General features: G+C 45.0%; 2 protein-coding genes across 3 annotated transcripts in view; one reads left to right on the top strand and one right to left on the bottom strand.

The window, feature by feature from the left end:
• The window catches only part of LOC310666072 (uncharacterized protein), a 1,539,811-nt gene that overhangs the window by 1,447,584 nt on the left and 66,650 nt on the right, over nucleotides 1-25,577 (top strand). The gene's annotated exons all lie outside the window — the stretch shown is intronic.
• LOC310666035 (hemicentin-1-like) overlaps nucleotides 1-25,577 on the bottom strand; it is a 49,039-nt gene that overhangs the window by 20,899 nt on the left and 2,563 nt on the right. The window contains exons 4-5 of the mRNA XM_083416531.1: nucleotides 594-938; nucleotides 176-478 (exon numbers count right to left, since the gene is read on the bottom strand). Coding sequence (XP_083272657.1) covers nucleotides 176-478; nucleotides 594-938 — 648 coding nt within the window. The remainder of the gene's footprint in view (nucleotides 1-175; nucleotides 479-593; nucleotides 939-25,577) is intronic.

The following is a 25,577-nucleotide window of genomic DNA, read 5'->3' on the forward strand; positions in this document are numbered from 1 at the left end:
CAGATCAATCTTCAAGGAGCTCTCTGTACGCTCCAATCCTGCTCACAAGCATGCGAAGAGCAGCATTTATTAATACAAACACATCTCCTCAAATCCCTCATGTTAAGGGCTAGCCTGCCTTTTCATCACCACAAGCAACTCCTCTGGATAATGAAGGAAAGGATATATTGCTCACCTTCATCACTCTGGCAGATGTTGAGCAAGTCAAAGGAGGCTCTCTTTTGATCAACAGGATTGCTGACCAGGCAGGTGAATTTGGAGTCCAAAGAACTGTTCCAGTAGAAGACATGGAGCTCCCGGCCATTGTCAGAAACCTGGTACTGATTCACACTCTTTCCTAAGGCCCTGTGTGGATCCCCTGTTTCCCAGGAGATACTGAGATCTTTCCTTCCGGGTGTGTGGCATCGCAAGGTCACATTACATCCACTTGGAGTCTTGGATTCCACTTGGTGGTCTATCTGTGGTGTTAGCACTGGCTCTGTGGAACACAAATGAAATCAGCACAAAGTTTGGGTCCAACCCCTCCCAGTACCTATATTGCAAAGTGGTGCTGATCCTATTCCATGAGCCAAACAGTGAAAGCAATAACTTACCATAAACAGTGAGGCTGAAACGCTTTTCTTGAAACTGTGCCTTTGTATACCAGATACGAATATTGTACATTCCAGTATCATCCAGCTCCAGGTCTTTGACCTTCAGTGTTGTCTCGTTCACCATGTCTAGCCGTTGTCCAAACCGGCCAGTGGGACTTGGGTGCTCCAGTTTCCCATGACTGAATTCCCCCAGCCAATAGCCTAGGTCACGTCTTTGAGGGCGGAAGTCCCATTCCATTTTCTCCACAGTTATTCCTTGAGATACATTGGCAGAAAACAAGACTGATCCTCCCAGGATTCCCTTCACCTGATGGGTTGGATTCTCCACTGCATGGTTTAAAGTGTCTAGGGAGGGGAGGGTGGTGGGGGAGGAGATACAAACAAAGGGGGAAAAATAGTGTCATTGTTGTTCAGTAAAGTCTGAACTTCATCTGTAAAAAAAAGAAAAAAAAGAAGAGCAATTGATTAAACACTTAAATCTTTTCAAAGCTGCCGATTGGTCATATTTTGAGGAATATCCAGCTCTGTGTAATTGCCACAAGGAAAAATTCTGAAAAAGTAGTAGAATTTCCCCAAACAAGGAACAAAAGTTCATTTATTTCAGTTCATAGGATTTACATACTGCTTTGTGGTAAGAAAGTCTCAAAGCAGTTTACAAAACGTTTGCTGAAAACTCAGCACAGAAAGCTCTAACCCACTGAAAAAATATTCTAAGCAGCAATCTAAAAACCAACTGCATGTGTGTTTCAGGGAAAAAATGATTCTGCACTATTTTTGTGTGAAAACGAGTTAAATTAATACAGAGTTCAGAGAAGAAACTGATTCTGTTCCACCAAGATCCCCAGTTGCCTTTTTCTGCTCATTGGTTGGCCTCTCTAATTTGCTGTTTGCTCTTAGCCAGGGGTCAGCAGCCTTTTTCAGCCGTGGGCCGGTCCACCATTCCTCAGACCATGTGGTGGGCTGGACTATATTTAGCTGAAAAAAATGAAAGAATTCCTATGCCCCACAAATAACCCAGAGATGCATTTTAAATAAAAGGACACATTCTACTCATGTAAAAACATGCTGATTCCTGGACTGTCTGCGGGCCAGGCTGAGGCAGCGATTGGGCCGCATCCAGCCCATGGGCCTTAGGTTGCCTACCCTTGCTCTTATCTGACATTTATTTTGTATTGGTTAATGAATGGCATATCACAGGGAAAAATCCTGCAGGAAAACATCATAGACCTAGAGACGAGGTCGACTTGCAGTCACCATATCCAGTGTTTTTATCCCATTTCACTCCACACCTTCAGGGGAGATGATCACCTTCATCATACACACACATTGTCCCCCCAAGTTCAGCTCAGTAACAAATATCACACAGAGAATTAAACTTTCAAAAGCCTTCTGTTGGAGCTTCTTTTGAAGCCAGCAAGGATGTTCTTGGAGGGTTCCAGCTGGGGAGACGAGGCCCTGAGTGCTAGTAACCAATATTGCCAATAATTTCCCTCTTCATTACAAATGAAACTCAGAGCGCACCCTCCATGCATTTAGTAGGTGGGGTTTTTGTTTTGTTTTTTGAGGGAGAAAGCAGAGAAGTCCTTACCCATGGAAGAGTACAGCAATAGTCCAAAGAAGAGGTCTTTTGCGAGAAAAGTCCACCATCGTATCTCTCCAGAGGTGCAGAGAGCCATGAGTAGCAGTCATGCACCAGAATGCCTGTTTCTGGGAGTGACCGATGGGGAGACTTGCTGCTGTTGAGCTCAGGTCCTGCCTGTGGGCATTGAGGAATCTGTTTCACCACCCTGAGAAGGACAGCTTCAAAGTGGCTCACAGCAAACGTTGAAAACAGCAAAACAAAGGGCACTGGAAATACAAATGTACAAAATACAGAATATGACAGTAAATTAAATAAATGACAGAAATAAACAATTTGGCCAAACAAAGAATAACTTCAATATTACATCCCCCCCCCCCGACAAAACCCCAGAGGCTTTAGTACATGGATACAAAGCAACACAAGAGTTAACTGACAATGAAGTTTCTGGCCCTGTTCTTGCTACACTCCAAGCAGCCTGGCTTAAATACAGTTCAGAGGGGAGGGGAAGGTGGCATACACAGCTGGCTCCCGTATCCTTCCCCAGAGGAGTCTGGCGACTGCAAGAGGCAAATGTCGGGGATGACAATGATAGTCTCTTCCACAGCCTCCTGAACAAACCAGCTGCTTGCACAGGTCTTGTTGCTCTACAGGACAAACAGTGCGCGACTTACGAGTCGTGAACTAGCGAACACAACGGCCGGCTGTCCGTTAGTCCTGTCACTTCCCAGCAGATCAGACCCTCCCCTTTAAACCAGCAAGTGCCTTACAGCAAACGTTCAAAACATCAAAATACAGAGCATTGAAAATACAAATGTAAGAAATACAGAATATGATAGTATTTTTTAAAAAAGACAGAAATAAACAATTTGGCAAACACAGAATAAATTCACCATCATCATAGATGCAGTCTCTCCCCCCTCCCACATCAGCTCAGTAACAAATTTGACAAAAAGAATTAAGCCTTTTCTTGGAGATTCCTTTGAAGCCACCCAGGGTGTTCTGAAGGATTGGGTTTCTGAGCAGTCAGTTTAAGCTGGGGAAAGGAGGCCCTCAGTGATAGCAAAGAATATTGCCAATAATTTCCCTTTTCATACCAAATCAAACTTAGAGTGCCCCCTCCATGCATTTAGGTGGGTTTCTTCTTCTTCTTCTTCTTCTTCTTCTTCTTCTTCTCCTCCTCCTCCTCCTCCTCCTCCTCCTCCTCCTCAAGGAAGAGTACAGCAATACTCTGAAGAAAAGGTCCTCTGTGTCAAAAATCCACAGTCGTGGACTGTGGGTTGCAGAGAGCCATGAGTGGCAGTGAAGCCCCAAACTAGTCGTTTCTGGGAATCATCTATGGGAAACTTGCTGATGTTGCACTTAGGTCCTGCCTGGTGGCTTCCCTTTCTGGCATCTGTTTCACTACTGTGAGGAGAACAACCTCTCTCTTCTGTACAAGATAGATGCTCTAAAATAAGCCTGTTCATCCATCTTATAAGCGTGGCCCGAGTACAGGGTCTTATTCAGAAGAGTTATGAACTTGCGAACACAACGGTCATGTCTGTCTGTCCTCTCGCTTCCCAGCATATCAGATCCTCCTCTTTAAACCAGGAAGGCTGTCTGTGCTCGCTTTCCCTCCCCTTCTTATCCAAGAAAAACTGTGTTTCCCCTCCATTGTTGTTGACTCCTCCTTTCACGGCTCTTTGTTCTTCCCCTCCAAAACCAGCAAGGATCAGCGGAGAAAGAGAAACCGATACGAGCTGTCTCAGTAACTTTCTCTCTTGATTAAGATTGAATGAGTTTATTTATATGCCGCCGTTCCGCAAAGAGCTGAGCCCAAAGCGGCTCACAGCAAACGTTCAAAACATTAAAATACAGAGCACTGGAAATACAAATGTAAGAAATACAGAATAACTTCAATATTACATTCCCCCCCCCCTCCGAAAAAGCCCCAGAGGCTTTAGTACATGGATACAAAGCAACACAAGAATTAGCTGACAATGAAGTTTCTGGCCCTGTTCTTGCTACACTCCAAGCAGCCTGGCTTAAATACAGTTCAGAGGGGAGGGGAAGGTGGCATACACAGCTGGCTCCCGTATCCTTCCCCAGAGGGATCTAGCGACTGCAAGAGGCAAATGTCGGGGATGACAATGATAGTCTCTTCCACAGCCTCCTGAACAAACCAGCTGCTTGCACAGGTCTTGTTGCTCTACAGGACAAACAGTGCGCGACTTACGAGTCGTGAACTTGCGAACACAACGGTCATGTTCATCCATCCATCCGTCCGTCCGGCCACTTTCCAGCAGATCAGCCCCTCCCCTTTAAACCAGCAAGTGCCTCACAGCAAACGTTCAAAACATCAAAATACAGAGCATTGAAAATACAAATGTAAGAAATACAGAATATGATAGTATTTTTTTAAAAAAGACAGAAATAAACAATTTGGCAAACACAAAATAAATTCAATAATACCCTCCCCCAAAAAACATATTGAGGCTTTATCACAGTAATGTTTCTGGCATGGGTCTTCCTAAACTCCAGGCAGCCTGGCTTAAATGCAGTTCAGAGGGGAGGGGAAGATGGCTTACAACTGCCTTCCCATATCCTTCTCCAGAGGAGTCTGGCAGCTGAAAGAGGCAAATGTCGGGGAGGATAACAATGCTCAGTCTCTTCCCCAGCCTCTGGAAACACCAGCTGCTGGCACAGAACTGCTCTTCAGGACAAAGCAGTGCGCGACTTACCCAGAAAGTACAGAAACATTATGAAGAGGAAACGTCTGCAAGCAAAAGTCATGTTTGCTTCTCTACCGAAGAGTAACGCCGTGCGTGGTTTATAGGGGAGGAGCAGAATTGCTTTGTTTGCAATGATTGGCTATTAAGAAAAGTCGTATGCTCATGAATGAATAATGTTAAGAAATTAAAGTGCGAGAGGCGTTTCTGTCCCCCAAAAGCACTGAGTCCCCGCTTCCGTCGTAGGACTTGCCAAAACGAGAGCAACAGCTGCAACAGGGAGGTTATTTCCATCGGAGAATGTTCCCGGCTGGGCGGCCGGGCGGAGCTGCAGAAGCGAGTTGCCCGGGTCGCTGCGCGGCTCTCTATCTCCCCCCCCCCCTCTCCCGGCTCGTTGCAGCAGGGAATGCCAGCTAGGGGCGTCTCTTCCTCCTGGTTTTAATGGCGAGGGACGGGGCATTCTCCACCACTGGGGCACCCCATTCCGAGAACGACCTTTCCAAACAGCAGCGCAAGTGTGCCAGGAGCAGGGCAGTTTGAAGTGGATCCTGCATCTCGACCCCGCTCCTCTGGTCAACTTTTCCCTATTAGCGCCATAAATGCTACCGGACGTTTCGACTGCTTCTCTCGGTGGCTCCAGAGACTTCAATCATTCAGTGTGGGGAGCGGAGACGCAGAGAGAGAGAGAGAGAGAGAGAGAGAGAGAGGGAGGGAGGGAGGGAGACCGAGACCAGTAGAGGTTGTCCTCTCTATGGAAGTCACTGCTTGTGAATACAGTGCAGGAGCCTTCATGGCATTGTTGTGGATGCCTACTAAGCAACTGCATCAGTTGTTATTATTGCTATTATTTAGCCAGCAGCTAAATAATAAGGAAAATATGTCTCGTTTTGTTAGCATCCAAATGGAAAACGAGCGAGATTCCCAACCAAAGAAGAATGGCAACTTAAGCTAAATCAATGTCTTAAGCTAGGAATAGGAGGAGATGGGGGCAGCAGCAGCAAGTCACAGGATCAGATCAGTCTTCAAGGAACTCTGTGTAGCTCGGATCCTGCTCACAAGCATGCAAAGAGCAGTATTTATTAATACAGTGGTACCTCAGGTTAAGAACTTAATTCATTCCAGAGGTCCGTTCTTAACCTGAAACTGTTCTTAACCTGAAGCACCACTTTAGCTAATGGAGCCTCCTGCTGCCGCCAGAGCACGATTTCTGTTCTCATCCTGAAGCAAAGTTCTTAACCCGAGGTACTATTTCTGGGTTAGCAGAGTCTGTAACCTGAATGATGCGTCTGTAACCTGAAGCGTATGTAACCCGAGGTACCACTGTATAGGATACAACATAGATTTTAATTTTTGGGAAAAACTTTGGAAGAACGATTTGAAGTTTTCAGCATGTTATTCTTTGAGGGATAATTATATGAACATAATTTGCAGATGGTATTTAGCTCCGAGTAGACTTTTGTTGGGGATAGTTCAGATGGAAATTCCCAGGTGCCAAAAAGGGCTATTTATGTTTGCCACTACTGCTGCCTATGTTTTGTTAGCCCAGAAATGGAAAAGGAGAGCGATACCAACTAAAGAAGAAGGGCAACTTAAACTGATGGAATATGTGCAGCTTGCAGACCTAACAAATAGAATAAGAGAACAAAAAGAACATACATTTAAAGAAGATTGAAAAATATTTATTGAATGTATGGGGGGGGAATTGTGTACACTTGAAAACGTTGGCAGCATTACGGTAAATTCAACAGTGTAAATAAGTTTGGATGGATGAATTAATGGAACACTGAATGGTTTGGTTTATGTATTGTGAATTATACAGGGATTAGATAGATAATTTATTACGGTCGGAGACCAGTTTATAAAACACACTTGTGCGTACAATCCCAGAAGGAAAAAAAAACATTTAAAACAATGTACAACAATAAATTTAAAATTTATAAATGCGATAACCGTATAGACACTTAAAACTTTAAGATAAGTTACTGGAGAGAGTGACCCAGAGTCACCCATGGAACTGATTTTGGGGATTTTCTTAACAAACTAGTTTGGGTCGGGGGATGGTCTGCTCCTACAGATCTGTACACAGAAACTAGCGACCATCCGGATCGTCTTATGTACAGGGATTTATGATATGCAAATTGAACCATGAAAAGAGAAGAAGGGAAGTCATTGATGTTTTAAACTGTAAAACTGAAAGCTAAAAATTACACAGACACAATCAAGGAAATCAGGCAAGGCTCTCACTCTCTGGCTTTAGCCCAGCTCACACACACTCAACTCTTTCTCACTGCCAGCCAGGTGAGGGAGAGGGCTGACCCATTTGCCCTCTGGCATAAGCAGCTTCCTTTGTTATACTAATGACCTTCATTAATATACTTAGGTGGCAACTTTGACCCTTGTCTAGTTAATTCAACAATGGAATCCTGGCGCCATTGCCGGCATTGTTTCGTGTTGGGGTACGTATGGTTCCGCCAGTACTAATGGCCAGGAGGGGTCTTTGGTGGTTTTCACCCCTGATGGTCCCTGCATGGGATCTCTAGCACCGTCTTCAAGAGGGGTGGCTTCTCCTCCAGGTCCTTGGCTTGTGGGGTGCAATGTTCATTCCCTGAAGATTCTGGGTCTGATACAGAGTCAGAACAGACAGAAGGACAGGATTTCCAGGGTGGTGGGGAACTCGTTGAAACTTCCGTGCTGTCCCAGAAAACCTGCAGGAGGAGAGAGAACCAGAATCAGCTATAGAACATGACAGGAGAGACTCAGATGTAGCTCCTTGAAAAGTCACTGAGGATTTGCACCCACCTAAATAAACCTGGGGAAGAAAGGGGTTCTGGCAAAGCCCAATGGTGCCCTAAGAAAGATCACAGACACCTTCTCTAGACAATATTTCCACTCATTTTGGGTTAGCATTTGGTTCTACAGGTTCCTGGATCACTCACCCTAAGTTAGGGTGTGGTTGCCCATTTTTAGCAGTCAAAAGGAGGCAGTTTGCTTCTGCTGGCAGTGACATTTTTAAAGTCAAGGTCCACGTCTCAATTATTGTTTCATATTCCAGTTGGAATTGGTGATACCATTAGCATTTTCGAAGGGATCCAGAGTAGCTGCTGAGTGGAGACTGCAATCCTGCTGGGGACCTTTCGCTGTGAAGAAGAAGCAGAATCCTGCAGCCAGAAGGACTGAATGCTCTGCTCACCAGAGGGTGAGAGGAGGGTTTAATCCTGCTCAGTTTGACTGTGCATGCATGTTCCCCTGATGGGAACTGGCTCTTTGCAGAGGCTGCCTCCCTCTCCTTCGTGAATTGTATGAACTGGATTCTTGCTCACAAAAACCTATGCCATAATACAGGTGAAATGCCACTGGGACATTGCTGGAACAATTCTTGGATTGGGGCAACTGGCTAAAATGTTTTAAAATGCTCTAATTTAAAATGTTCTAATTTTGGTTCCTCTGTTTCATTTTTGTTGGGTTGGTGTTGGTTTAATGTTTAGTTGGGGTTGGCAGTTACTTTAATTTGGGTATAACTGCAAACTGTTTGTTATTATTGTTGTAGCTGGTTTCTATTGATTTATTAGTTTGTTGGCTGCTTGTATAGAATCCCCCCCCCAAATTGATGTTTTGTTGTGTTTTTATATATGTTGTATGTCACCCAGAGTGGCTGAGGAAACCCAGCCAGATGGGCAGGATATAAATTTAAATCAATCAACCAACCAACCAGGGAGAGGGGTAGTTGTTGCCTGTTTGTAATCTGTTTTGTGTGTTGTTGTTTTTCAAAATAAGAACAGATCACAATTGTAATGATTTTATAATTATTAGATCCAGCTGGAAGAATGGCAAATGAAGCTCATTGACTATATGGAACTTGCAGAAATGACTGGCAGAATCAGAGACCAGGGAGAAGAGATGGTGAAGGAAGATTGGAGGAAATTTAAAGACTATTTACAGAAGCATTATAAAATTACGAACGCTTGAGGTTATCAGATTGAATGTAAAAGAATGTTATTATAAAAATGACATGTTAAAGAAAGTATATTTAATAAGACATAGGGAAATGTAAGGATAAATAAGACAATAATATTAATCTGAACCAAAGATACGCCAGAGGGAAAGAGTTTACTACCAGAATATAAGACCTAGAATACAGAGTGGGAAGGCATGGGGAAGTTGCAGACCTAAGTTAATGCTGAAGAATACAATGATATAATATTTGTTTTTAATTCTTTTATTCTTATCGTTTTCATTTTTCTTTTTGTCTTTGTACAATGTATGTATTGTTTTTCTTTCGCTTTTTTCCTTTTGATGTGTTTGTCGATTTGTTCTTTTTTTGTTTATTGAATGTGGAAAATAAAATATTATTTTTAAAAAAATAATATAATTATTAGATCCAAACCATCATCCCTTCACCACTTCACAAGCTCATCTCACCTGATTATCATCCTCTTGTTGTGCACTTCTTGCTGAGTTCCGGTGTGCAGAAGAGCTCTCCATGTCCTCCGGTATCGACAAGTGAATATCTGAAGAGACATATTATTTATTCCATGGCATGGACCAACTTCTGCCTCTCAAAATAAGCAAAAGTAAAGTAAAGGTGTGTTTGACAAGCAGCCTCCATCTCAGGTGAGGCAGGAAACAGATTGAAAGAGATGGCCCTACCTCTTTCCTTCTTTTTGAATTTTCGCTTCCTCCTCATCCACACCCACATCACTGCCGCCACCATGATGATCAGCAACATGACAACTGCAGTGGAGATAATGATATGTCTCTGGCGTCTGACCTGTAAACCTGCAATGTGTAATGAGAGTCTCTTGAAATATTCTCTAATAACAACCACCAAAGTGACCTTCCTGCATGACTTGGAAGGCTAAGCAATTGTGCCAGTCTGTTCCATTTGTATTGACTTTATTGGATTTCTTTGGCACATCATTTCGGTTTGCATTTCATTTCCCCCTATCGTTTTATTTCTATTCATTTATAAACTGTATTGCAAGCAACAATTGCCCAATTTGTTCATGATAAAATTAGATAAAACACAGGGATTCAGAAGTTCGCATACCCAGGAAGCAAAAAGCAATTCAACCATTTCTACAAATCACAGAATTGTAGAGTTGGAGGGTCATTTAGTCCCACCCCCTGCAATGCAGGAAGCTTTGGCCCAACTTGGGGCTCAAACCTACAACCCTGAGATTAAGAGTCTCATGCTCTACCAGCTGAACTATCCCACTTAAATACAGCTATTCCTCCATACACTGACTAGGTCACACTTGCTCACCGTCATTACCTGGGCAAATTTTGAGCAAGTCAAAGGAGGCATTCTTTTGGTCAACAGAATTAGTAAGCAGGCAGGTGAACGCAGAGTCCAAAGAGTCTTTTCGCCAGAAGACACGGAGATTCCTTCCATTGTCAGAAAGCTGATACTCATACAGGCTGTTTCCTAATGCCCTTGGGGGATTTCCTCTTTTCCATGAGATGCTGAACTCTTCCTTTCCAGGTGCCTGGCACTGCAGGGTCACATTGCATCCCTCCGAAGTCTGGGAGACTTCCTGAAAGTGTATCTGTGGTGTTGGCACTGGCTCTGTGAAACACAAATGAAATCAGCATAAGGGTTATGTCCCACCCCTCCCAGTACCTTTGTAGGGAAATGGTGCTGATTCTGTTCCTTGAGCAAAACAGTGAAAGCAATAACTTACCATAAACAGTGAGGCTGAAACTCTGTTCTTTAAACTGTGATTTCATAAACCAGACACGAGCAATGTAGATGCCACTGTCATCCAACTCCATGTCTTTGATCCTCAGTGTTGTCTCATCCACCATGTCTAGTCGTTGTTCAAACCGGTTGGTGGGACTTTGGTGCTCCAGTTTCCCATGACTGAATTCTGCCAGCCAAAAGCCCAGGCCCCCCCTTTGGGGATAAAAGTCCCATTCGATTTTCTCCACTGTTATTCCTTGAGATACATTGGCAGGAAACAAGACTGATCCTCCCAGGATTCCCTTCACTTGATGTGTTGGATTCTCTACTGCATGGCTTAAAGTGTCTAGCGAGGGAAGGGTTGTGAGGGAGGAGATACAAAGAAAGGTGAAAATTAGTATCAATATCATTTTGAGCTCCTTATCCATCTTCCATCATAAGGTCCCAGAGCAGGTTGCAACAATTTAAAATGCAGCATTAAAACGTAATAGGAAGGGGCCTAAAAATGATACTGCAGGTGTCAGTGGTATGGTGAAAGAGTGAATCTTCAACATATAATGGAAACTCTTCAATGAAGGTGCCGGGTGCATCTCTGTGGGGAGGGACACCTACAGTTTAGCAGCCTGCCACAAAGGAGGTCCTCTCTGGGCTGACTCTCCCCCCAAATGTTTGAGGGAGGTGAAACTAGTCTCTCAGGTATTTGGGACCTAAATAAAAGAAAGTTTACAATATCCAATATTAATTTTAACTGTTGCTGAATTGTACATTGAGGCACTGGAAATACCCAACTCACTAGTTAAGCAGTTACTGCATTCTCCTAGCTGTCCAAACAATGTGGTTCTTTGTTACAAGTCCAAAGTTACATTCCAAAAATCTTTGTTCTCCTATGATAGGCACCTATCTGGGATGAAGAAAAACCCAGAGAGAAGATTGGTCCTGGTGATTAAAATAAAATAATGTGAGGTCTGAACTTCATCTGTAAATAAAGCAATCCATTAAATGCTGAAATCTTTTCAAAGCTGTCCCTTTGTCACATTTTGGGGAACATCTGGCTCTGTGTAATTGTCACAAGGAAAAAATCTGAAAAGAAGTAGAATTTCCCTACACAGGGAAATAAGGTTCATTTATTTCAGTTCACAAGATTTATATACTGCTTGGTTGTAAGAAAGTCTCAAAACAGAATCAGAGCTGTGCAAAACGCCTTTTGAAAACTCATCACAGAAAGCTCTAACCCAGTGAAAAATTACCCCAAGCAGCAATCTAAAAACCATCTACATGCGTGTTTTAGGAAACTGTGCCCTAGTGGGGGTCCCAAGCTTAGGCCGGCCCCATTCACCCTCTGGGACTTCCAGAAACGTAAGGTTCCCCACATGGGGGTGGGGACCTTCAGGGTGCAATATCGTGGGCAGACGCAGCAACTGGACTTGCTTGTGGTCAAGGGTGCCTATGTTAGCTTACTGGGATTGGCATGTTTTGGACCACTGAGGCTAGCCATCACTGGGGTGAACCGCACTAGCTTACAAATGGACGTGGACGCCATATGCAAGGAATTTCTGGGGGTTTTCAATGGGACAGTATACGGGCCCCCCCCCATTGCCCTACAGCTGGACCACGCAGTACCACCTATCAGGCTCAAGGCATGCCGGGTCCCGTTCTCCCTGAAACCCCGTATAGACGAGAAATTGGACTGGCTCGTGGAGCAAGGAGTGCTGGAGCCTGTGCCTAATGCCCCCTGGGAAACCCCAATCGTCACACCCGTCAAGCCTAATGGTTCAGTCCGCATCTGCACAGACTACAAATGTACCATAAACAAGGCCCTCACGACCCATGCATACCCAGTGCCAGTGGTCAGCCATGTCCTCAGCACCCTGGCTGGGTCAAAAAAAATTGGCAAGCTGGACTTAGCTCAAGTATATCAACAGCTGCCGATGGATGAGGCCACAGCAGAGGCACAGACGATTGTGACGCACAGAGAAGCGTTCAGGGTAAAGGGGCTGCAATTCGGTGTCAGCATGGCACCAGGCATATTCCAGAATCTAATGGACTCTCTCCTTAAAGGGATTCCTGGCATCACCCCCTTCTTCAATGATGTGTTGATTGCCGGGCCCACACCAGAGGAGTTTGAGGACTGTTCTGCACCGTTTCTAGACGGCGGGTCTCAAGGTGAAGCGGGAAAAGTGTCTACTAGGAGTGCCTCAGGTGGACTTTCTGGGATTTATGGTGGATGCAGAAGGGGTCCACCCGACTGGGGACAAGGTACGGGCCATTTGTGATGCCCCAGCACCCAAGGGCAAGACTGAACTTCAGGCCTTATTGGGACTATTGAACTTTTACCATGCCTTCCTCCCCCATAAGGCAGCAGTATCAGAGCCCCTATACAGACTCCTGGACAAGCGGGCCCCTTGGGTGTGGGGCCAGCACCAGGAGGCCGCATTCCAGGCAGTCAAGGACTTGCTCGTCTCAAACTCAGTCTTGGCACACTTCGAATAGAGGCGGCCAGTGGTGCTAGCATGTGACGCCTCGCCGTACGAATTGGCGCTGTCCTGGGACACCAACTCCCAGATGGAAGAGAGGTGCCGGTGGCATACTTTCCCCAGACACTCGCTGCAGCCGAGTGGACCTACTCGCAAATCAACAAGGAGGGTCTGGCAATCATGAAGGGAGTAAAAAAGAATCCATGATTTCTTGTACCATGGTGACTGACGGTTGCTTGGTTTGTTTGCCCCCCAAAAGCAGACCCCCCCCCCCAAGTGCTGTCTCCTCGCGTCCTCAGGTGGTCAATTTTCCTTGCCAGCTACCAGTATGCACTGATTCACTGCCCTGGGAAGGCAATGGGGCACGCGGATGCCCTCAGCAGGCTACCACTACCAGAAACAGGCCCTGACCCAGCACCCGCGCAAGAGGTTATGAGCCTGGAGCTGCTTCCTGACTGCCCCATTCAGGCACAAGACGTTGCACACCATCCCAAGAACGATAAGGTCATGTCCTAGGTCCTCGACTGGGTGTGGAGGGGATGGCCCAGCAGCAGCCCCAGGCCAGAATTCATGGGCTACACAACCCGCAAACATGAACTGTCGGCCCACAAGGGGTGCCTGTTATGGGGAAGCAGGGTCGTCATTCCCCATCCCCTCCGCAAACAGGTCCTCACAGTCCTACAAGAGACACACCCAGGGGTAGTGAGAATGAAGGCCCTCTCCAGGAGTTATATGTGTGGTATGAGTTATCTGTGGCATGAAATCCATTCTCGACTCTGAGCACATTTCAGTTAATGACTGACAAAATCCGGCAGCAAAGCATTTCTGCCCTAGAGACAAGGTTGACTTGCAGTCATCTTATCCTGTGCTTTTATTTCATTCCACTCCACACCTTCATCATACACGCAGATTGTCCCCCCAGTTTCAGCTCAGTAACAAATATCTCTCACACAAGTAAACTCTCAAAAGTCTTCTGTTCATAGCTGTCAGCTTTTCCCTTTTCTTGCGAGGAATCCTATTTGGAATAAGGGAATTTCCCTTAAAAAAAGGAAAAAGTTGACAGCTATGCTTCTGTTGCAGCTTCCTTTGAAGCCAGCAAGGATGTTCTGGGAGGGGTCCAGATGGGGAGAGGAGGCCCTGAGTGCTAGTAACCAATATTGCCAAAAATTTATTTCTTCAAAACAATGCATACAGGTGGGTTACTTGTGGTTTCTCAGTGAGAGAGAGAGAGAAGTTCTTACCTAAGGAAGAGTACAGCAATAGTCTGAAGAAGAGGTCTTCTGTGAGAAAAATCCTCCATCGTATCTCTCCAGAGGTGCAGAGAGCCATGAGCGGCAGTGAGGCACCAGACTGGCTGTTTCTGGGACTCACCAATGGGGAGACTTGCTGCCGTTGAGCTCAGGTCCTGCCTGTGAGCATTGAGACATCTGTTTCACCACGCTGAGAAGGACAGCTTCATTTTTCTTCACAGGATGGGTGCCCTAAAATAAGCCTGTTCATCCATTTTATAAGCATTGCCTGAGTCCAGAGTCTTATCAGCAAGAGTCGTGAATTGCGAACACAACGGTGGGTCCGTTCCTTCCTTCCTCTCGCTTCCCAGCAAATCAGATCCTCCTCTTCAAACCAGGAAGGCTGTCTGTGCTCACTCTCCCTCCCCTTCGGTGTTTTCCCTCCTTTGTTTCTGACTCCTTTCACTGCTCTTTGCACCTCCTCTTATAAACCAGGAAGGATCAGCGGAGGAGGAGAAAGAGTGTGTGAGCTCAGGGTGAGAGCTTCTTTGTTGTTAAACACCTGCCTGTTAAAGGTTTCTGTTTAGAATAGGTGTTTGATTCTCACCCACATCTGGAGACCACCAATCTTTCAGAGTCTTGCAAAACCCTTGCAAAGGAGAGAAACAGTTGCAAATATGCAGCAGCAACTACAACAGCAGCAGCAGTGGAGACCGTTCCCTGAGGATGAGTGGGGCACTGCCTTTGCCAGCTTTAGCCCATCCTTAGCCTAAAGTTACCAGTTTGTTTGTTTTTGTAAGAATCTAGGGACACTTTTTTTTCTTGAAAAGAGAAAAAAAAGTGATTTAAAAAAGTTTGGTTTTTTTAAAAAAAGTAATACCTTCTCTTCTGTGGTCTCCTCTGTCGTGCGGCGTTCCTCTGGACCCTGGCCTGCTCTCCTGGAGCACTAGCCGCCATGGAGTAGGCTCAGGTCAGACCTGGGCTCAGCCACATGTCCTTGCCCTCCCAGGGCTCTCCTACCTCTCCTCCCTAGTGGGGGCGGCAGTAGCGGTGCAACAAGGTCAGGGCTCCCCTCTTTTTTTTCTCCTTCCTCTTCCTCTCTCTTCCTTCTTCTACTCTCCTCCTACTCTCTGCATTGGCTCTGGGTTTTTCCTGGCCCCAGAGCACCGCTGGGTAGTTGGCTAGGTGGCTGGGCACTCTTTCTGGCTCAATTTGGGTTGTAGGGTGTGCGTGCATCTCAGTGGTTCTCCCAGTTGATGCACCGGGGATCCCTGATTCCCCCTCGGCAGTGGTGGCGGCAGTCTCAGCAGCCCAGAGCCAGCCTGGTAGCGCAGTTGGCTCTGGCTGGCTTCAGGAGCTGCTCGCTGCTGTGGCGCCCGCCATTTTGCCTCTCCAGAAGTCCCCATATGCTGTGTCTTGTGCCATTGAATCAATCACGCAACATTCATTCCCTACTAATAAATCTACAACAATTAAAATATAAATCCAGGGACATTAAATGAAATCCGGGGACATTCTGGGGACAGATTTTGTCTGGAGACAGATTTGTAAATCTGGGGACTGTTCCCGGGAAAAGGGGACGTCTGGTAACCATACCTTCGCCAGTCCCCACCTGTCTTCTTTTTCACTTTCAACGAGCCCTGGCACTGCCTCCCCCTTAGTACCGTACCTTTCAGTCAGGCAGATTGTCCTACAAACTGAACTCAGTAACAAAGATTTCTGTCATTGCCCCACCCTCTCCAGGAATTGGGTGCTGGTAACCAAGATCAGCTGCCTCAGTTACTGTCCTCTTGATTGATATTAATTGAGTTTATTTATATGCATCTGTTCCTCAACGAGCTGTGCCTAAAGTGGCCTACAGCAAACATGCAAATCATTAAAAAAAAACACACAGAGCACTGGAAATACAAATGTACAAAATACAGAATATGACAGTAAATTTTAAAAAATGACAAAAATAAACAATTTAGCAAACACTGAATAAAATAAATATTACTGCCCCCAACCCCCAGCCCACAAAAAAATGGAGGCTTAAGTACATGGATACAAAGCAACACAAGAGTTAACTGACAATAAAGTTTCAGGCACTGGTCTTGCTACATTCCAAGAAGGCCGGCTTTAATACAGTTCAGAGGGGGGGAAAGATGGCATACAGCTGGCTCCCATATCCTTCTCCAGAGGATATGGCTGCTTTCCCTGGTCAAAGGTCAGAGGGGGCAGGGTTTCTATCGGCGCGCGCAGTTTGAACCATCTTATAGATTTAGGGGAGCTAGTCTCAAGCCCAACGACACATTCTCAAGATGGAGGGGGAGGGAACAGCTGCAGTCGCCTGCGGTTCCTGCGCAATGTTTGCCACCTTGCCAAAGGTTGCAGGCAGCTTTACGTGCAGCAATTGCATGTTGATTGCCCTCCTAAAAGACAAAGTCCAGCAACTGGAGGAACGTGTAGCTATGCTCCAAAGAATTAGAGAGCTGGAGCTCTTCTTGGAAGCAACAGAGCACACCGTCTCCACCAAGGAGGAGACAGGGGACTCCCCTGAGAAGGAGGCTAGTTCACCAACACAGGAGCCCGATATGTGGAGAAACGTGACTCAAAGAAGTAGGAGGCCCAGGGTTCGCTCTGATTGTCTAGAAATACACAATCGCTTTGAGGTCCTCTCCCCTAGCATGGAAGACGAAGAGCAGACTCCATTTGAGGATCTCTCCCTCATTACAGTCGATCACGTATATGAAGATGAGCAGCAAAGTCAGTCCTCAGGGAATGTGCAGGCGACCTTGGAACGGACCGCTCACGGAAGAACCCTGACCAAACCTAAGAGAAGGCGTGTAGTGGTGATAGGGGATTCCTTACTGAGGGGAACAGAAGCAGTGATCTGTGGGCCTGACAAGATGTCTCGGGAAGTGTGCTGTCTCCCCGGGGCTAAGATCCAAGATGTAACTGAACGACTGCAAGGAATCATAAAACCCACTGACAAATACCCCTTCCTCTTGGTTCATGTGGGAACCAATGACACTGCAAGCAATAGCCTCCAGAAGATCAAAAGAGACTACGAGGCTCTGGGCAGGAAATTGAAGCAATTAAATGCACAAATCGTCATCTCATCTGTCCTCCCAGTTGAACGACGTGGCCCAGGGAGAGAGAGGAAAATAGTGGAAGTAAACAGCTGGCTTCGCAAATGGTGTAAACAGGAACGGTTTGGATTCTTAGATCACGGACTGCAGTTTCTTGAGGATGGACTTCTGGCAAGCGATGGGCTGCACCTCACAACGGTTGGGAGGAATGTTTTTGCCAAAAAACTAAGAAACCTCATCAGGAGGGCTTTAAACTGACTAATGTGGGGGAGGGAGACAGTGCTCCTGAAGGTAGGAGTCTATTAATTGATGAAGATGATCATCCAAATGTCATAGACCAAATGGAGCAAACAGCAAGCAGACCTAGTGGTGGGAGGAAAAAATCCTTAAATAAGAGACACGGGGGAATGACTAATGGACTTCAATGTCTGTACACTAATGCACAAAGCATGGGAAATAAACAAGATGAGCTTGAGCTCGTGGTACAGCAAACTAAATATGACATAATAGGCATCACTGAAACCTGGTGGGATAAGTCCCACGATTGGAATGTAAAAATGGAGGGATACAATCTATTTCAGAGAAACAGACCAGACAAGAAAGGAGGAGGAGTGGCGTTATATGTCAGGGATGTGTATACCTGTGAAGAGATCCAAGATTTAGAACCTCAAAGCCAAAGTGAGAGCATTTGGGTCAAAATTAAGGGAGAGAAGAATAATAGTGACCTCATTGTGGGAGTTTACTATAGATCCCCAAGCCAAACGGAGGACATAGATGATGCCTTCCTGGAACAGATGGCCAAGCATGCAAAAGGAAGGGAGATAGTAGTAATGGGGGACTTCAATTACCCAGATATTTGTTGGATGTCAAACTCAGCCAAGAGCATAAGGTCAAACAGATTCCTCACTGGCCTTGCAGACAACTTCATTGTCCAGAAAGTGGGAGAAGCAACAAGAGGAACAGCCATTTTAGATCTGGTTCTAACCAATGTCGATGACCTGGTTAATGGGGTAGAAGTGGAAGGATCATTAGGCGCAAGTGATCATGCTCTTCTGAAGTTTACTATACAACGGAAAGGAGCAGCCAAGCATACTAGGACTCAATTTCTTGACTTTAAGAAAGCCAACTTCATAAAACTTAGGGAAGTGCTGGGTGAGATCCCATGGACAGTAATACTAAAAGGAAAGGGAGTTCATGATGGCTGGGAGTTTGTTAAGAGGGAGATAGTAAAAGCACAACTTCAGGCAATACCAATGAGACGGAAACATGGAAGGTGCCTAAAGAAGCCAGGGTGGCTATCTAAAGAACTTTTAACTGAGTTAAGATTAAAAAAGGATGTGTACAAAAAATGGAAAAGGGGGGAAACCACCAAAGAGGAATTCAAACAAATAGCCAGCACGTGTAGACACAAAGTCAGAAAAGCTAAAGCACAGAATGAACTCAGGCTTGCTAGAGAGGTTAAAAGCAACAAAAAAGGCTTCTATGGGTATGTTCGTAGCAAAAGGAAGAACAAAGAAACAGTGGGGTCACTCAGAGGAGAAGATGGTGAAATGCAAACAGGGGACACAGAAAGGGCTGAACTCCTCAATGCCTTCTTTGCCTCAGTCTTCTCCGATAAAGAAAACAATGCCCAACCTGAAGAATTTGGAGCAAATGATTCAGCAGAGAAAACACAGCCCAGAATAACTAAGGAGATAGTACAAGAATACTTGGCTAGTTTAGATGTATTCAAGTCTCCAGGGCCAGATGAACTGCATCCAAGAGTATTAAAAGAACTGGCAGATGTGATCTCAGAACCACTGGCAATCATCTTTGAGAATTCCTGGAGAACAGGCGAAGTCCCAGCAGACTGGAGGAGGGCAAATGTTGTCCCTATTTTCAAAAAGGGGGAAAGAGAGGACCCAAATAATTACCGCCCAGTCAGTCTGACATCAATACCAGGGAAGATTCTGGAGCAGATCATTAAGCGAACAGTCTGTGAGCACCTAGAAAGGAATGCTGTGATCACCTATAGTCAGCATGGATTTCTGAAAAATAAGTCATGTCAGACGAACCTGATCTCATTTTTTGACAGAATTACAAGCCTGGTAGATGAAGGGAACGCAGTGGATGTAGTCTACCTTGATTTCAGCAAGGCATTTGACAAGGTGCCCCATGATATTCTTGTAAAGAAACTGGTAAAATGCGGTCTTGACTCTGCTACCACTCAATGGATTTGTAACTGGCTGACTGACCGGACCCAAAGGGTGCTCATCAATGGTTCCTCTTCATCCTGGAGAAGAGTGACTAGTGGGGTGTCGCAGGGTTCTGTCTTGGGCCCAGTCTTATTCAACATCTTTATCAACGACTTGGATGATGGACTCAAGGGCATCCTGATCAAATTTGCAGATGACACCAAACTGGGAGGGGTGGCTAACACCCCAGAGGACAGGATCACACTTCAAAACGACCTTGACAGATTAGAGAACTGGGCCAAAACAAACAAGATGAATTTTAACAGGGAGAAATGTAAAGTATTGCACTTGGGCAAAAAAAATGAGAGGCACAAATACAAGATGGGTGACACCTGGCTTGAGAGCAGTACATGTGAAAAGGATCTAGGAGTCTTGGTTGACCACAAACTTGACATGAGCCAACAGTGTGACGCGGCAGCTAAAAAAGCCAATGCAATTCTGGGCTGCATCAATAGGAGTATAGCATCTAGATCAAGGGAAGTTATAGTGCCACTGTATTCTGCTCTGGTCAGACCTCACCTGGAGTACTGTGTCCAGTTCTGGGCACCACAGTTCAAGAAGGACACTGACAAACTGGAACGTGTCCAGAGGAGGGCAACCAAAATGGTCAAAGGCCTGGAAACGATGCCTTATGAGGAACGGCTAAGGGAGCTGGGCATGTTTAGCCTGGAGAAGAGGAGGTTAAGGGGTGATATGATAGCCATGTTCAAATATATAAAAGGATGTCACATAGAGGAGGGAGAAAGGTTGTTTTCTGCTGCTCCAGAGAAGCGGACACGGAGCAATGGATCCAAACTACAAGAAAGAAGATTCCACCTAAACATTAGGAAGAACTTCCTGACAGTAAGAGCTGTTCGACAGTGGAATTTGCTGCCAAGGAGTGTGGTGGAATCTCCTTCTTTGGAAGTCTTTAAGCAGAGGCTTGACAACCATATGTCAGGAGTGCTCTGATGGTGTTTCCTGCTTGGCAGGGGGTTGGACTCGATGGCCCTTGTGGTCTCTTCCAACTCTATGATTCTATGATTCTATGAGTCTGGCAGCTGCAGGAGGCAAATGTTGGACAACCATGGTCAGTCTCTTCCCCAGCCTCTGGAAACACCAGTTGTTTGCACGAGTCTTATTGCTCTTCAGTGTAGGGGTCAGATGGAATTACCATGAAGAATTATACAATATACATCAAGCCATTGTGTCCACGATGAAGACATTGTGTTGACTGGGTTTGATATATTGACAATAATTTCTGATTAAATCCTAAAAAAATTATACATTCGTGCCCTTTCCATGCCCTTTTGCCTCTGCTGCCCATTTCTCTTCTCACGTACACAGCCCAGTTGCTTCGCCAGGCAGGCATCCTGGGCCATAAAGATAGTGGGCAAGTTTATTTGAAGTAGTTTGTTATATATTAATCTTAGGATGTTAATCTTAGGGCCAGGAAACAGATCTCCCATGAAGGTGATACTGATTGCTATCCTCCTTATCATGTGTACTGATTGTTTATGACCTCTGGGGTTGCCAGATACTCTTCTTTGTAGTTCTCAACTTATTTACCCCAGAAATATTTGTGCTTAATTAGTTTTAGTGGTGTAACTTTCTCCCCACGTGGGTTTGTGGAAATGCTCAGAAGAAATCTGATTGGTTCTTATGAAGACTCTGTAAAAAGTTCTTTTGTGAATAAAATGACCTGGGCCGGAGGGTGGAGGGAGAGATTATTATACGCACTCTTCCCATAGTCTTGCTGGTTCAAGCCTCTGTGTGTATTCTTATTAATCAGAGTTCAATCCTTCCTTTACTTTGCGAATGCAACATTCAGGACAAACAGTGTAGGACCAACCTACAGCAACATTCTGAAGAGGAAACGACTGCACAAAAGAGTCACGTTTGCTTCTCTACAGAAGTGTATCCCTGGGTGTGGACTGTGGGGGAGGAGCAGAATTGCTGTTTGCAAAGATTGGCTAATAACAAAAGTCTTCTGACAGATCTGGGCACAGACAAAGCAATGAAAAAGGCTGGCAGCTTTTGCAGACTGAGGAGACTATTACAGATTTAACAACAGCAAAAAACATTCTTATTGCCCAGGTTTTTCTTTGCTTTAAATAAGTTCAAAGAAGCAAAACTCATAGGTCACTGAACCCCAAAGAAATGTTCATATGCCCTCAAACCCCAAAATTAACTCCAGAGGGGAGATCAGGAACATCAGAACCTAAGAAGATCCTGTCTAGCCTGGCATCCTGTTCTTCTCACAGTAGCCAGCCGGAAACTGGCAAGCAGGACCTGAGCAAAAGGTCTCCTGTGCTTTCCAGCAGCTGGTATTCAGAAGCATTGCTGCCTCCAATGGAGAAGACAGAGGAGAGCCATCCTGCCTAGAGTCCATCAATAGCCTTCTCCTCCAAACATGTATCTCATCCTCTTTTCAAGCCATCCAGGATGGTGGTCATTACTGCCTCTTGTGGGAAGATGCCTCTCCTGTGGGTGGTGGGATCGTGGTAGTTAAGAATATAGATCGGCACGTAGATAGCTGAGTGTGTGATGAACCAAGGGGTGAACAAAGGTTGTGGATGTTGCTCATTGCCTAGAGAGCCTGGCAGACAGTGCTGGGGAGGAGTCAGTGGCACCAGTGACATGGGGAAATGGGTGTAGTGAAGGGTTAACCTTCTGTGCCTCGGCTCTGAGGGGGAGGGCTTACCAGGGACGTAAGCGTGAGCAGTTTGGAATGCTGTCTGTGTTCAGTGTGGAAACCGAAAGTTCTGTCTGTTAACTGCGCAGCTCCGGAGAAGGGAGCAGAAACATGCAGTTGCATTCAGATGGAGTGCTGATCTGTAAATAAATTGCTTTGGGACAATAAAGAGACTTTAGAAACAGAAGCAGAAGTCATGAAGATTCTTCTCTTTTATCACACGTTGCTGTGCTATTCTGCTGATGATTTTACGACCTGCAGAGGGAGCGTGCCGGATGCCATAAATCTATCGAAAGAGATTTATTGGAAAGAGGTCAACCCATAGTCTAGAGGGCCTGGAAGCCAAATTTAGGAAGCTACACAAGCAATACATTTATTTATGCATTGTCAATTCAAGTAGCCTCTCCACAGAGATTCTTATGCTGTGCGTGGAATAAAAGTATGTCTCATTTTATAAAGGAAAAAGAATGGAAGCAAAGTCTCGTCAAAAGTGTTTATTTTGAAGTGCCTTTAATTACCCTTCTATGGTGAGTAAGGCGTTCAGATATTTACCCAGATTTCAGTGGGGATATCTATAGGTTGTTTCCAGTAAAAATACATGTAAAATTCCATGTAAAAATTCCATGTAAAAATACAAAGTCTCTGCATTTAATGTTATTGTTTAAATTTGAGTCTAATGTTAACAAGGCAAGAGCTGATGTGGGTGGAAGGGATTGTTGCATAATTTTGGAAATAGGAGTATTACAACATGGAGCTCCACCACACATGGAAATTTGAGCCTTTCCAGCATAAGGGAGAGATGCTAGAGTTTATCTTGGTTGTAAGTGATGGAGTCCAGAGCCAGTGAAAGATAAATTTAAGAGAAACTTCCTGCAGATGAGTAGAGATGGTTCATAGGGATGGGTTGTGCCAAATTGATTGCCATTCATTATCAGGTCACTAGCTTGTTTGAAATCCACTCGTTCTTTTTGTTACTGTTGTTTCTTCAAAAATAACAGATTGCAACTTTAATAATAACGTCATAAATGCCTCCCAAATGTATCAGATGCTTTCATTGTTATTATCTACCAATCACCCCTTCGTTCCTTTGCACACCGATCATCTCAGCTCATCATCACCATGTTCTGTGTAGCTCCTCTCTGAGTTCACAGAGAGAACACCTGTGGAGTGCAAAAGGAGACACATTACTGAGTCCGTGGCACTGAGCAGTCTCTGCCTCTCAGGATAAGCAAAAGAAAGGAAAAGGTATATTTGGTGCGATTAGGCTCTGGTAGGCTTCCATTGCATCGCTGCTCCTCCGGACCATAGCAGAGTAAACACAGGAGGTGCTGTGTGTGTGCAATAATGCAGAAAACAGAGTCTGTACTCAGCTTCTTTCTAATCTAGAAGAGTTTATTTACAGCACTAATAAATCAGCAAATTGTCCCCCTTCTCCCTTCTGGGTCACAACTGAAACCAGATACAAAACAAAGAACAGTGGAACTCCACCCCTCAGTATGCAGGATGCTGGGCTCTGAGCTGTTTAACCCTGTAAGCTCTGATTCCCCTCACAGTATATTTGGCAGGAAGCCCCCATCTCAGGAGAGATGGGAAGAAGATCAATAGAGATGGTCTCCTAAAACCAGAAGGAGGAGCTGGCTCTTGGGGCAACCGTAATCCCGAAGGAGGTGGAGGAGGAAGTGGGGAATACCCTGCCTTGGCCAGAAAAGGAATCTAGTTTTGGCAACTGACTGGAGCAGTGAAGGCTGAACTAAGAGAGCCCAGACTGCTGTGACCCTGTAATTGCTTAATAAATCTGAAAGTAATGAAGCTGCCAGTGTGCTGTGTCTTGTGTGGGAGAGACGTAATAAACCTGACAGAATATAAAAGAACGTCCTATAACTACAGCAACTTATCCAGTGGTACATTCTTACTAAGTTTCATATGCAGCACACAGTACAGAAACAATACATTTATTTATGTATCGTCAAGTCAAGTAGCCTCTCCACAGAGATTCTTATGTTGGGGGTGGAATAAAAGTATATTCTGTCTTATTTTATGAAGGAAAAACTGAAAGCCAAGTCTCACCAAATGTGTCTATTTTTTAAGCGCCTTTAATTACCCTTCTATGGCGAGTAAGGCGTTCAGATAGAGCCACATTCCAAGTGTTATTTACCCAGATTTCAGTGAGGATTTCTATAGGTTGTTTCCAGTATTGGCCGATTGCTAATTGGGCTGCTGATAATTGTAAAAATAGAAAGACTCTGCATTTAAGGTTGGTTTAAATTTGAGTCTAATGATAACAAGGCAAGAGCTGATGTGGGTGTAAGGGATTGCTGCTTAATTTTGGAAATAATGTGAAGCACCTTTTCCCAAAAAGATTATTACAAGATGGACCTACACTGTACATGGAAATATGAGCCTTTCCAGCATAAGGGAGAGATGCTAGAGGTTTTTTTTTGGCTGGATGGGAATGGAGTCCAGTGCCAGTGAAAGATAATTTTAAGAGAAGCTTCTTGCAGATGAGAAGGGATGGTTCATAGGGATGGGTTGTGCCAAACTGATGGCCATTTATTATCGGGTCACTGGCCTGTTTGAAATCTGTTTGCTGTTACTGTTGTTTCTTTAAAAATAACAAATCACAACTTTAATAAGTAATAAATACCTCCCAGATATGCTTTCATTGTTATTATCTACCAATCACCCCTTCATTACTTTGCACAACGACCCTCTCACCTTATCATCACCATCTTCTATGTGGCTACTCTCTGTAAGAGAACTCTCCCCCTTCTCTTACATCAAACAGGTGAATGCAACATGAGACACATTATTGAGTCCATGGCACTGACCAGTCTCTGCCTCTCAGGATAAGCAAAAGAAAGGTAGAGGTATACAGTATTTGACAGGAAGCCCCCTTCTCAGGTGAGATGGGAAGAAGATCAATAGAGATGGTCCTACCCCTTCTATGTCTTTTTAATCTCATCTTCCAGCACATCACCATCACCAATATTACCAGAAGAACTATGACAGAAGAGATAAGCCATGGGCTCCAACTCAAGGGTCCAAACTGTCCACCTGCAATGAACAATAAGAGTTTCTCAAAACTTACTCTAATAACAATCGTCAAAGTGACTCTCATAGAGTCATAGAATTGTAGAGTTGGAAGGGGCAACTAGAGCCATCTAGTCCAACCCGCTGCATTGCAGGAATCGTTGGCCCAAGATGTGGCTTGAACCCATGACCCCAAGATTCACATTCTCATGCTCACACCTGGCTGAGAGCAGTAGAATAAATAACAAGAGATAAGGGAGTGTTGCTAATCTGTCCCCTTTGTATTGCAATGATTTGGGCTG

This window comes from Podarcis tiliguerta, assembly GCF_965153285.1.
Source record: "Podarcis tiliguerta genome assembly, chromosome: 16".
Classification (NCBI taxonomy): domain Eukaryota; kingdom Metazoa; phylum Chordata; class Lepidosauria; order Squamata; family Lacertidae; genus Podarcis; species Podarcis tiliguerta.